The sequence below is a fragment of the Odontesthes bonariensis genome, chromosome 9, assembly GCF_027942865.1.
Source record: "Odontesthes bonariensis isolate fOdoBon6 chromosome 9, fOdoBon6.hap1, whole genome shotgun sequence".
Classification (NCBI taxonomy): domain Eukaryota; kingdom Metazoa; phylum Chordata; class Actinopteri; order Atheriniformes; family Atherinopsidae; genus Odontesthes; species Odontesthes bonariensis.
Genome location: NC_134514.1, coordinates 29,334,990 through 29,349,320, shown reverse-complemented (window position 1 = coordinate 29,349,320; position 14,331 = coordinate 29,334,990). Strand labels below are relative to the sequence as shown.

At 43.4% G+C, this 14,331-nt stretch overlaps 1 protein-coding gene across 3 annotated transcripts in view; it reads left to right on the top strand.

The window, feature by feature from the left end:
• Positions 1–28: 28 nt before the first annotated feature.
• dpf1 (double PHD fingers 1) overlaps positions 29–14,331 on the top strand; it is a 53,264-nt gene continuing 38,961 nt past the window's right edge. The window contains exons 1-2 of one of the 3 annotated variants that reach the window (XM_075473961.1): positions 29–141; positions 13,844–13,873. In XM_075473961.1, coding sequence (XP_075330076.1) covers positions 29–141; positions 13,844–13,873 — 143 coding nt within the window. Of the gene's footprint in view, positions 142–472; positions 669–13,843; positions 13,874–14,331 lie in introns of those variants that run through there. The other 2 variants (XM_075473963.1, XM_075473962.1) reach the window with 2 other exon arrangements.

The window sequence follows — 14,331 nt, the reverse complement described above, 5'->3', positions numbered from 1 at the left end:
CTGTTCGCTCTAGCCGCAGCCCCAGAGAATGAATGAAATTGAAATAGCTGCTACATTACATGTACAATACCGGGCTCTGCAGTGTTGCATTCTATCATACTATATCAAAATGGCTACAGCGGTACAGAACCCCCTCAAATCGTAAGTACTACAGATTCCCTAAGCCTCGGCTTTTTTTTTCTGTGTTTGTGCACGCTGTCAGTGAATTTTCAGCGCCTTAGATTATCTGATTATTCTCAGCATGGTTATCAACACGTTTATACATGAAATGCATACAGCAGACAGTGAGATAATGTCAGCGAATCAGCCTGAAAGAAAACTTGTTTTTAAAGCTGATGCTTTTATAGTTTTTGGAATGAGTAGGCTAATGTGTTATTGTGAGCACCGATGCTATTCATAAAATTTTTCTTCCTGAGCCAACAGCGGCGTGTGTGCAGGGATATGGAGGAATGCTGGAGGTAGATTTGGGTGACCCGGTATGTCCCTTGTCGGCGTAGACAGCCAAGACCACGGTCAAAGCCAAGCAGGGTTGGCGGGCTGGCCGGAGCCTAGATAGGTTTACACTACCTGTGTGCACATTTTTCCGGACAGAGAGGGGAAGAATGGGGGAGGCAGAGGCTTTCGTCTGCAGCGTTACCTATCGGACCCTTGGAGATGGATAGGCAGAGGTAAATACTCTGGGCAGACTCGCGTTCGGCTTCGGCGCTTAGAATCTATCCATCTTTGCATCCAAATCGCATTCCTTACGCTTTACATTAACCCATGCACCACAGTATCGTATTTATTTCTATCTGGGGGAATTCAACCCGGTGGATTCACTGTGAAGTTTCTCCAGAAATAATCCGCTGTGCGCAGGGGTTTTCGGGAAATTTTCTTTTTTTCTGCTTTTCGCTCTTTCTGAGACTGCTTTCAGTGGAATGCAGAGACGCTGGCTGCTGCCTGCCTGGGCTCTCGGCCAGAAAGGTGGCTGATGTGCGTCTGTCAGCGCGTACTTACACTAATCCTGCCAAAATAACCCACAATAGCCCCAATACAAACCCACTGTGACGTGCTTGAGAGCACAAACGCTCCAGCTTTAGCAGTTTGAAACAAAGAAAAGTCTCGAGACCTGTGTGCGATGGCAGGGGCGCACGTTGGATTGATTACCTGAGCAGTTCTATAGACTGTATGTCTGTCTGTCTGTGAGCTTTTCGGAGGCACGGACAGGCGACATTTCGCCATGAACGACTGGCCTGTACGTGCCTCCTCTGAAGAGCACTTCACAGGAGAGAGGAAGCCGTGTGGCAATGGTGCTGATTGGGTAACTGCTCTGATTGGCTGTGATGGTATTTTTAATGTTTTTGTTTAGTGCGTCTTTATTTGAACACAGCACAGACCTTAGCGATGGTAAAATCATATGTAAGGTGAATAATTTCCAGTTTTGTGACATACATAAGCTGGTATACGGCATTGTTGTATTATGATGGGACAGAACAAGGCAGGTGAAGTGGATGAGAGGCTGTATGTTGAACCTTTGGGAGGATCACTTCTTCTTTCTTCTTCCCTCTACCAGCTTTCCTCCATGGCATACTCATTCAAGCAAAGCAAAAGTGTGGCCAGATTGCTCCCAGAGCCCCTCAGTGAAACCATGTCAGGGGATTAAATTGACTGATTTGCATGGAGTATATACTAGGACTGAGAGGGAGCAGAAGTTGTGCTGTGAAAAAGAGAAAAGGATGGGAAAAATTGTACAAGGAGTGCAGAGGAAACGCCAGGCACAGGGCCAGTAACTAGAGCCCGATTTTAAACGAGGGTCTTACATTGATTTTTAAGTGCTGTAAGTTAGACAAAGGGAGGGGGGGGGTGAAGCACATAACAAAGCAGCCAAGTTGTCAGCCGGTATTGGCTCTGCAGGGATGTTAGATCACTGTTTCAGCACTGCATCTCTGAAATTCTAAAGCCTGTATCTATTTATTATACAAGGCAACAGCAATCAAAGCTGTCTTTAACATCTCACCGACTAAATAAATGGCATCGTTACGCAGTATGGCTTTAAGTACATTCCAGTTACCACACTGAAATGAGCTTTTAAACAAGCTGTTGTAATTAGCATGTCTGCAAACAAACTTGGTCTCAAATTAGAGGCCTTTCCTGCAAAATGGGCAAAACAACGAGCAAAATTTAGTTTGAAGTGAGCCCTAAGAAGGTGGCTGGTTGTGAGCCGGAAGCAGAGACAATGCCTGTTATGTCTTTAACTGTCTTGAAAGCTTGTTGAATCTCAGCAATAAATTGCAATTGAATCAGTGTATGTTAACTCTTACTGCTGCTGAAAAACCAGCCAGATATAGTGGGCCTTACAGTGTACGATGCAGCATGATCGCCAGCTGACGTGTGTGGAAGTGGAAGTACAGTGGGAGCCTCATGTGTGCGCAAATCAGTGGAGGAGAGCAGCCAGCTCCAATCTACTGTGCATTTCCCTACCAGCCTGTCTATCCCTCTGCTGGATTAGAGAATCATTTAATCTCTCTTTCTATCCTTCTTTCCTCTGCTTCTCTCTCCCTCCATCTCTGTCCCTCTCCTATCATCTCTGCTCCCCCATCTTCCTCTTTGCTTCCCTCCTTCTTCATCACTTTCTCCATCCATCACTTGTTTCTCCTACTCCCTTTTATTCAGCCATTTCCTCTCTGTCTCTCTTTTTGGCCTCAAACCACGGAGGCCCTCCCACCCCTCCACTTCCACTACACTTCTCTCCACTTTGAATCAATGTCATGTTGCTATTTTGACATTCAGCAGAAATACTGATGTGACTTTCTATGTGTTTTATTAGATCCCTTTAAATCTTTTTAGATAGCTTATACTTAAGAGTTCCTTTAGAGGGATTTACTGTAGATTTGAACAATCTACTCACAGAGCGCACTTATAGTGTACTGTTACCAAACAGTATATTGTTTGAAATTTGTGGCATTGCAAAGAAGACACGAATGTCAGACCTGTAAATATGGATGACAAAGATAATGAAATCTGTCAAATGTGACAAAATATTCTAAACAAAGTGAAATTAAATCAAGCATTCTGGCTTTATGTCAATCAAATTATAGGCACAGGAGGCAGAATTTTTTCAAAATTGCAATGGATGTCACATATTTCTCAGCAATATTACTTCTTTGTGATAGTTAGAGGGGAGATGCAGATAAGCGTGTGCTGTGGTATTGGAGGCAGTTGTGGCAGGGCCCGTGTAATATTATTTCTGCCCTGCCTGACTGAGCCGATCTAAATGAGTTCCATGTAATAACCGGCTCTGCGTGCAAACAGCCCCGTGTGACGGCTGAAGCCACAGCCTGAGCATCCATTTCTAGATCTTTCTTTCTCTTTCATTCTCTCACTCACCAGTGTCTATACAGGCACACACACACACACACACACACACACACACACACACACACACACACACACACACACACACACACACACACACACACACACACAATGCATAGACACAGAAGCACACACACTGTTGCACTTGCTCGTTTCCTCTCCTGCTCTTAGTTTTCTTTTCTGTGTTCGTATGGGAGCATGCCTGAGGTCTGATGTTTTTAAGCATGTTACTTTTTCCATGTTATCCCTTTCATCATCCTCTTATTTAGACTTTCTATCTGTTTTACTTGTCTTTTTTTTTAAGAAGGCAGCATTAAGAGAGATTGAGAAAGGGAAAGAGAGAAGCAAAGATAAGTATTTTTAGCTCTATGACCTATTTCTCCAGTGCTACCTAACTGACTGTCAGTCAGCGCCACTGCTTGGGGACCTTGCGTGATTCCCAGCCAGCGAATTTGGAATTTGTAGCTCTGTTTGGATGCAACTTTGAGTCTTCGATAGGTTTGGTAAGGAAAAGAAGAGAATAAATCAACCCAAATCTCTCCTCTCCTCTCTGAACATTATTCCTTCCCCATTGATATTATTCCCTGTGCATGTCTAGTGGGTTCCTAACAGGAGTTGTTGAGGGTGGAGTCAACAAAAAACCAATGATTGCTTTCCTCTGCAGCACTTTAATAAGGATGTAGACTGGGGTGGAGAGGTTGGGGCGAGATGGGGGCTGTGTGTGGCACAAAATACACACACTCACACACATACTGTAGCCTACCACACATTCACTCACATGTGCACACGGATTCAGGGGTAGGGAATCCATCGCCATAATAAGAGGCCAAGTGCAGTGGTGATAAATCTCACCTGAAGGAGCTGTTCAGAGGCAGATTGCCTTACCCTGATGTACTACCCTCAATACCCACTGCAGCCAGCCATGGACTATATACACCCACACACTTAGCTCAGCAATGCATGCACACGCAAATACAAATACATAGAATATGTAACTAGATGTGCACAAATAATAACTTGCTTGTGGACTCAAAAAAGGGAACACGGACGCACACATGCACAAAAAGACCTGCGATTCAAAGATTTAATGACTCCTAGATAACCACACCCAGCGGAAAATGAGGGAGATACACACAGGAAAGAACACGCAACTCATCATTAAAATCACACACAGCAGCAGGTAACATAAAAGCACTAACAGAAATGACACAATCTGTTGCATGGCTCCACACGTCTGCTCTCCACACCGTGCATTTCACTGTTATATGTGAGCACACACATTTGCACACACATGAACAGACCCGGAACAGACCATGAATTGTGACAGCGACACGAGGAAACTGACGTTTTCCAGCTGGTATTGTGGCAGACATCCTCTCCTGCACACACACACACACACACACACACACAAACACACACTCCTGTCTGTCCATCTGTCTGTCTGTCACTGTCAAACCAAGTGTGTGGCCTCTTTGTCTTTTCCTGACTGACAAGCACTGTGTCACAGACATATGCAAACAAAAACTCGCATTGGAGCCGGGCGGCATTAGTGTGTGTACTCTGACGTGTGTGTGTTAACATTTACCGTTTTTTTATTTTAAGAACTATGTTACCTTACATCTCATCCGTATGTAGGAGCCAGATTGTGTCCCACCACTGCAGCCTCGAACATCAGAGGAATGGTAGAATGTCTCTGTGTTGTGCGCACACACATATACACACACAGGCACTCACAGAGACTAGAAGAAGAGAGAAAAAAGAGAAATCATTTGACTGAGAGAGGAGGAGAATGGAGAAGAAATTGAATTGGGGGTGGGGGAGGCAGGAGGAGGAGGGGTGACTTGGTAAGGGTGATATTGCATAGTTTAATCTGTTGAGTTCAGCCGTGGAAAGGCCGTCGTGGGGGGAGGGGAGGAACAGAACAGTAGCAGGAGGCCTGATTCCAGTTTTCCTCTCTGCACTCACACATAAAGCTTAGTAGGGTCACACATGTGTGTGTTTCTGCGTGAGTAACTGCGCAGATGGACAATGGTGGACGAGGCAGGTGTGTAGAGCTGGCACACAGACTCGAGCATGCAGGCACAAGCGTTTTTTTACTGGCTTACAACTTACCCAAACACACACGTAAGCGCGCAGCTCCCAGCCACAGAGTCGGCAGCAGTTGCTAACAAATCTACAGTGCAAAACACAATCTGCCCTCAGCCCTTATAAAAGCCATTTACATGCAAACTACTTCATTTCATTCTAGTTTAATTACCTCATTCCCCTCAGTTGGAAACCACTGAACTGAAATCCTTTGTTGGCTTGGATATTTCTTGTAATTGTGGACTCATTTTTGTTCCCTCATATTTCTTTTTTGGCTTCTCCAATGATGTGGTTTCACCTCTAGGGGGAGCCCTCTGTATCCCTAATGGTAAGGGCGCTGGCTAATTGGTATGGTTAATTGCACCCCAGTCAGGAACTGCTGCCGGCAGTGTGTGTGTTTTGAGTGTGGATGCACTGGACTGAGACTCAGTATGCACTGAAGTGGACTGCTTCAGCTGGAAGGGACTTGAGGGATCACCAAGAGATTCAGACAATGGCTCACACAGGGTGGGCCTGGTGGGGCAGCATTGCTTTCTAGGATGGCTCTGCATCTGCTGCCTGTCGACCGCACATGAATGTTTATTTGTGTCTGTGCTCCCAGTGATACCAGTTCCTTCAGTGTTTTTGTGGAGGCCTCTCCCTCCCTGCTGCTTGCTCAGTGGAGGCTGAGGCAGACAGCTCAGTGGAGGCTGAGGCAGACAGCTCAGTGTGGGTTTAGGATTCATGCACATGTACAAACACACAGTCTGCCTGCTCTAGGCATTCTCATTCTCTTTCCATATCTAATTTTGAGCTGACATGTGTGCATGTGCTTAAAGGTTCACGTAATTGTCTATACCGTGTATGCATATGCATGCTTTCTGTCTGCATGCTTACTGCTGCTGTTGTTGTGTCTACACTGCTTGAATCTGTGTTTGAGGCTTACATTACTTTGTGTGTATCTCTGTCCATGCATGCATGTACAGTTGTCCTTTGTCTTTTTGTGCCCTTGCACAGTGCAGATCCACAAAATTGTCATGTATGTCATGTCTGCCTGGACTTTTTTGGTCTTCAGCTCCAGTTTGTTGGAGAGTTGGCTCCTCGCCAGTTCATTACTCGAGCTGCAGTATTTCTCTCTGTGCTTGTGAGTTTATTTATATACACTAGTGTAAGATTTAATTGAAAAAAAAATCAGACTACTAAACTAAATGTGGAAAGATATCATCGATGATTGTAATTGTAAAAGTGGAGTTTTCACACTGACCAAGGAATAGGCTCACTGTTTGTGTGTGTGTTGGTGTATGATTCTGTCTCAGCTTTCCTTCATCGGCTGTGCGGTTTTGATGATAGGCAGTTTGGTTTCTCAGTGTGTCTCCTGTGGTCTGTTTTCAGCAAATGCTTGGCTTGCAGGACCACAATGGCCACAAGCCAGAGATTTGCAGCTGTGAGAGTTTTGATGTCTAAATCTTCTGTGATAAACATCTGATAAACATCTGTTTAGAAGCTAGCTAAGGCTACGGCTACACGAAAACGAAACGAGTTTTTTTTTTAAAACGGGTACGAAAATTCTTGCGACCACACGGCAACGCGCTGCTGTAAAGACTCAGGTCCAGACGAAAACGGATGAAAACGATGAAACGATGCAGTACACACGCCACTGTGTCACGCCACGTTGTGAGACAATAGAGAAGTGTTAAAATTGGCTCACAGCGTCAACGTTTGACTGACGCAAAAACGTTTTAGCTGTAACAATGGAAACGAAACAAAGCCGTTTTCAAACTTTCCCACTCGGAACCCGTTCTCAAAAACTATCGTTTTGGGGTAGTGGGAACGCCGGCTCCGTGTGGCCGCGACAGCGAAACGATAAGAAAAAGTATCGTTTACAGTGAAAAACGTTTTCGTGTAGCCGCAGCCTAAAGGCCCATTTATACCCTACGTTAACTACGGAAACGGACGCTTTCACCCGGTTCCGGGGGGCGTTTCATCCGTCAGTTTGTCCGTAGGTCAAGAGCTTAGCAATCCGGTGAGCTCCGGGCGAAACGGAGCAATACCAGAGGAATTCGTGGGGGCGGTAGAGAGTCAGGAGCGTGTTGGCTCCGTAAGTTATGGAGGAAGAAGAAGAACGAAGAGTAGAAGATTAAAACATTTTAAGATTTAAAAATGCCAGGTAATGGAGGAGAGGATTTGTGAGATGGTCAGGGGGTATATACATTTGTATGACTGCAACTTCCTCAATTGAAGCCATGTTTCTCAAACCCGCGGCCGACAATGACTCAATATATACCGCCCTCTAGAGGATTTCTTACGGACGTGCGCAATACGGACGGAGGCATAAACAGAAGCTCCGGGAGCAACGTATGGACCGGACAGACGAATTTCGTCCGGTTCCGTAGGGCATAAATGGGCCTTTAGTCTCTCTTCTTTGTCTGTGTAAAAGAAATAGTTCAGCTGTTTGGCAGGCAGTTCTTCACAAAATGCACAAATTCTTTTATATTTTTTACAGAGGAAAGTCTCCTGTTGACTTAACCAACCATGTTGGCTTAGCTTAGGTGGTAGAATTTGTGTTGCACCTAAAGGTTCATGAGGGTGCCCCTTGCTGCACTAAGAATAGCTTTATGCCTCTGCAATTCAGGTTTATTCTGCTTTCCAGGCTGGCCAGTACAGTGAGAGACTGCACTCGAGAGAATGTGTGCTGATCATTTTCTCTCAGCTGTTGCCACCCACTCAATCTGATTTTTGAATCAAATATAAGAGCTGACAAACTCTCATTGCTTTTTGCTAATTTAAAGGTTTGTTAGTCCAGAAAAATGTGTCTTCTGTTATCTGTAAACCACATCCAAAATCACAGGCCACCGTGCTCTGTTACTGGAGAACCTAATACCGCCAGTGCCCATTTCTTCACCCTGCCCACTTATATTTTCTGCCTCTCTCGCCTTGGATGTCACTTTCTTCTGTGTCAGATCCTCTTCTCTCTCTACCCAACTTGCTCTCTTTTCTCCCCTCCCTCAAGCCTTTTCTTCCAACTTTCTCTTTCCCGTTTCTCTTCATCCCGCTCAGACTCCACTTCAGGGCTCCAAACAGGCAAACTGTTATGCAGTTCCCCTATCACATTATAAGTACCCAAATTGAAAGACACAATTTTCTACAGGTATCAGAGGGGGGGGGGGGGGCCTTAATACCATCATATTTTAAAACCCAGCATGTGTGGTTTTCTGAGTCTGGTTATCTTGTGAGTAGGACTGTTTGAGCACCTTTTTGCGTGTGTGTGAGGGCTTATTCTCTCTCTTCATGACTATTTATATACAAACAGCAGGTACTTCTGTGGGCCAATTTGCAATAAGGTATCAAAGTTTTGGTGATGCACCAATATGGTCAAAAAAGACAAAACAATAGTCATTTGTGTGAGCCCAGAACTGTAAAGAAGCATATTCTTTTCAGAAGGGGGCAAACTGCTCATTCCAAGTGACACATTACCGTACATAAGAGCAGTATATTGACGCCTAAGGCTGCGGCTACACGAAAACGTTTTTCACTGTAAACGATACTTTTTCTTATCGTTTCGCTGTCGCGGCCACACGGAGCCGGCGTTCCCACTACCCCAAAACGATAGTTTTTGAAAACGGGTTCCAGAGTGGGAAAGTTTGAAAACGGCCTTGTTTCGTTTCCATTGTTACAGCTAAAACGTTTTTGCGTCAGTCACACGTTGACGCTGGGAGCCAATTTTAACACTTCTCTATTGTCTCACAGCGTGGCGTGACACAGTGGCGTGTGTACTGCATCGTTTCATCGTTTTCATCCGTTTTCGTCTGGACAGCAGCGCGTTTCCGTGTGGTCGCAAGAATTTTCGTACCCGTTTTAAAAAAAAAACTCGTTTCGTTTTCGTGTAGCCGCAGCCACATCCTTTAAATGTCACAGCTCCAATGATGGCATGTGATGTTGCAGAACTGGTTTAGGAGGTTTTGATGATGCCATGTACAAGCTGCCAGACCTCACCAGTGTCTGCTGGGTCTAAACTTGTCCTTATTTCCACCCAGGACTGCTGAATATACTTGACATTGTCAAGTATATTCTTCATGTGAATGATCTTTCTTCATGTGAATGAAGTCCAGTCTTTTCAAACCAAATTCAGCTTTTATTTGCCACTGATTGTGATTACATGCTCTGTTTGTACCTCTATAGCATTGCACAGTGTGCTATTGAGGCAGCCCGCAGTAATTAACTCTGAAGTTTTTAAGCTTCTGAGTTAGCTTTTTATCTGTTAATTAGTTGGTATCTAAGAAAATATTTAACAAATTTATGTGAATTTGGCAGAAATTCAGGCCTCAGGCAAAGAAAGAACTGATTAGATTTAAACAAAGATTGCCCTGTTCTGTTTTTTAAAAGATTCACCATTTCTGGGCAAATGCTAATTCTTTTTTTCTCGATCAAGATAAATCCTTGAGCATGTGCTTGCTTTATTTGTTCTTCGCAATTATTTTACATCAACAAATGTTATAGTCATTACCAGACAATAGATGAGCCCTAAGTTTTGACACATCTTATTTTTTCTTGTAATTGTTTGCCAGATGATTTCTGATATAGCCTGTTTTCACATGGCTCAAACCCCAGAAGTTTTAGCATTAAGAACTAACTTGACCAGAATTGTTACCTTCATTACCGTCTTCAGACCGTCTTTCCAACAACAACAGCATCACCTGCGTCCCAGAACAGCACAAGTTTATGCTCAAGGGACAAATGCTCTCTTTCAGTGGCCTCGGAAGTCAAAACTCAGATCTGGTAAAGACATCACATCCAAGTTGACTGTGTTCCAGTTCTAAGTGACCTGACATGGCGAGCTATTATTAGCAATACAAGTTGATGACAACGCATTATGGTGTATTTTACACTACAGCACTATACTAGATGTTCAGCAAAACTGTGTGTGTGATTGATTCAAAGAAACATAGATAGACAGTAATGTAAATATTATTGTCTTGGATTATGTGTTTGGGCCTGGTGAAGTTCGTCTGACGATTCAAGTCGGAAGTCTGGCTGTCGGCCTTCAAAATGATTTTTTTTCACTCTGCACTCTGACTTTGAAATTTGAACCAAAAGGGTAAAGTGGGGTTCTCTCCGGGTGCTCCGGCTTCCTCCCACTGTCCAAAAACATGCATGTTAGATTAATTGGTGTCTCCAAAAATTGTCCTTAGGAGTGAGTGTTACCTTCGTGTGTGGTTGTTTGTCTGGTTTGTCTCTGTGTGGCCCTGTGATGGACTGGCGGCCTGTCCAGGGTGTACCCTGGCTCTCGCCCGATGACCGCTGGGATTGGCTCCAGCCCCCGACCGACGGATTAAGCGGGTATAGAAAATGGATGGATGGATGGAGGCTTAAGTGGCTGTAGTATTTTACCTAGTTAATGTGAAAACAGATTTGTTCTTCCACCAAGACCCTGTTGTGCAGTTTTAAAGAAAGTGAGCTGATCCTGCTCCAAAGTGCCTTAAATATCCTTTGTAGTTTTCTGCTGACAGGCACACAGGTTTTCTTGGCAAGTTGTATAAATCCTAAGTCGCTGAAAGTGCTGCCATCATCGATGTTTTTGAACTGTCAAAGGTCACAATCGACACAATCATCAGGAAAACAATAGAACGTACTGCATCTGTAACTATACCACATGCCTCTTTCCAGTTTTTAAAAAACACTTTCAATGAGTTTTGAAATAGCTATCTTTACAAGTAAGGAGCACAGTTACAAATGCACAATTGAGTCGAGTTATGGCTACAGCTTCACTGGGTCTTTTAACTGCCCCACCGTCCATGCAACTTCAGTATATATGCAGGGGAGCAGAACTGAGTTATTGACTGAAGTATATCCAATTCTGCGATGCTGTGGAATGAGTAGAAAAATGTTCTGCCCCAAGACATTCTGCTGCTTCTAACATTCTCTGTGGAAGATCATGGTACACGTAAGTATAGCCGAATTCACTGCACAGGTGTTGCCCTAAAGTTACCGAAAGGTGGACTTAATGCTTAATGTCTTAATGTCAGATAATGATGCTGTGGTCAAATCAGGATTTTGACAGAGCAGGGTGACAGTCTGGAAGTGCGTCACTTGACTGTTCACAGTCAAGTGACTATGATAGTCTCTATGATCTTTGGAGCATGTCTAAAGTGCCTTGGCTCATTTGAGTCTAGTTGAATGTATACATATATGTACGGTATATATATGTATATATATATACCGTACATATATGTATATATAATATATGTATATACATATATAAATATATACGGTATATTTTTAACTGCATTATCTGGGTACTTTAGTCTGGTTTTGAGAAGCCTGATTCTGTACAATTTTGGTTAGACTAACATGTTTACATGCATTTTAAAGCAAAATAAGAAGTTTGTGGACCTTAAATATGTGTGCTTCTGACTCATTTTGATGTACCAACCGTTCTGATGCATATTCCTGAGCCTGAAACTGCAATGGAGTGCCCATGGGACTGTGGTTTCTAAAATCTGATGGGACACTGTTTTGCTTTACGGTACCATGTAACCCACAAGCAACTACATAACAACACACACTTTTGATGTTATTGATTAAATGAAAAAGAAAAAAAGATACTGTAGCCATTAAAATTAAAGTGAGGGTAAAAAGGGGGGTTGACAGTTATATGTAAACATGCTATAATACACTCTCCCCCCAAAAAGTCACCTCCTGGATTTAAGTAAGTAAATAGGTAAGAGCCTCCCATTGGATAACTACTGCATGGATGATTATGTTACAGGTGGCAATAAGTTTTTCAACCCTAACTGTTGCAGCGAGTAGCTTCTCATTTCTTAAACAACCATGCTGCGGTCGTGGAAGGGTCAAATCATTGGCATGCATCAAGCAAAGAAAACATCTAAGGACATTGCTGAAACTACTAAAATTGTCCAACGCATTAGTAAAAACTGGAAGAACAGTGGGGAACCATCATCTTCGAGGAAGAAAGTTGGTTGGAAAAAAATCTTGGATGATTGTGATCAGCGATCACTTAAACGTTTCCTGAACTCAAATCGTAAAGAAACAACAGGAGAACTCATGGCTTTGTTTGAAAGTAAAAGTAGAGCATTTCCACACACACAATGCAAAGGGAACTCAAGGGATTGTGACTAAAGGGCTGTGTAGCTTTAGGAAAACCATTTATCAGTGAGGCTAATCGGAAAAAAAAGCTTCAATTTACTCGGGAGCATAAAGATTGCACTCTATAGCATTGGAAGAAGATCATATGGTCTGATGAATCCAGATTTCCCCTGTTCCAGAGTGATGGGTGCATCAGGGTAAGAAGAGAGGTGGATGAAGTGATGCACCCCTCATGCCTGGTGCCTACCGTACAAGCCTGTGGGGGTAGTGCTATGATCTGGGGTTGCTGCTGTTGGTCAGGTCCAGGTTCAGCAACATTATGAGCCCAAAGATTGAGGTCAGCTGACTACTTGAATATCCTGAATGACCAGATTATTCCATCAGTGGATATTTTCTTCCCTGACGATATGGGCATGTTCCAAGATGACAATGCCCAGATTCATCAGACTCAAATAGTGAAAGAGTGGTTCAACTTTGCCCCATTGAGAATGTTTGGGATGTGCTGGAGAAGACTTTGCGCAGTGGTCCGACTCTCCAATCATCCCTACAAGACTTTGGAAAATCAATGCAACTCTGGACGGAAATAAATGTTGTGACATTGCAGAAGCTTATAGAAAAACGATGCCACAGCGAATGCGTGCAGTAATCAGAGCTAAAGGGGGTCAACGAAATATAAGAGTGCGTGACTTTTTGGACGGGCAGTGTATGTATACGAGGGTAATGACAAATTGTTGGAGTGCTCTTTTACTATTACAATACATAAACTCCTCGTGCGAGTGCAACCAGATTTTAATGTACTACGAGGCTCTCTTGCACTATAAATTAATCAGTCTTGCTATTTAGTGGCTGCACAGCAAAATAAACCAACAACAAATAGCTGCCATCAGCTTTCAGTGAACTATTTTTGCAAGGCTGCTTTCTTCTCTTGCACTGTGGCTCCACGTGTGTGTGCATGTGTGTGTGAGCATGTAGTTTTGTGTGTCCCGTATCTACTGTCTGTCGAGCCGAGTGACCTTGATGTCTACGCTCAGCAGGAAGACACTAGAGAGGAGTGATTAACAGGAGAGAGAAAAGGAAGGGGGAGAGAAGTGCAAAGAGGGATGGAAATTTTCACAAAAAAAGAGAAAAGAAGCAGAACAAGGAGGAGTGTGAAAGTTGAACATGGAAGGAGACATTTCAGGAAAAAGAAGGGAAGCAGTAAGAAAGTGCGAAAGAATGAGAAACCAAATAAACTGTGTAGGAAATAGGGTGGGGTGAAGGAGTGACTCACCACACATCTGTTGATTTTTTTTTTTTTTTCTTCTTCTTCTTCCCCCTGCAGGCAATCAGGAGGTGCAGTCATCAAGAACAGGTAGGGGGGATGAGTGGAGGGGTAGAGGGAGGGAGGGACATAGAAAAAAAAAATTACACTGAATGTTAATCATACTCTCACTTGTATAGGTGAGAAAGTACGGTGCATACATTGTTCTTGCAGTGAAGAGATGTGACTCTTACTGTACAGCATGTGCATGTGAGTGTGTGGCTTCAGCAATGTGCACAGCTGAGAGCTCGTCTGCTGTGACCAGGGTTAATTGAACTGTGCATCTCTATCGCACGTCTATACACATGTTCACACACACACATCTTGTAATACATGGCACTGTATACAATGTGCATTATGTTGCACGTATATTTATTTCACACATTTGCCACAATTATATTATTCAAACTAGAACATTTTATTGGTATGTTTTGTCTTTTTGTGTGCATATTTATTCATCACATATATCATTATATATGGAAGATATACGATTAAATTCCAGCCTCTAA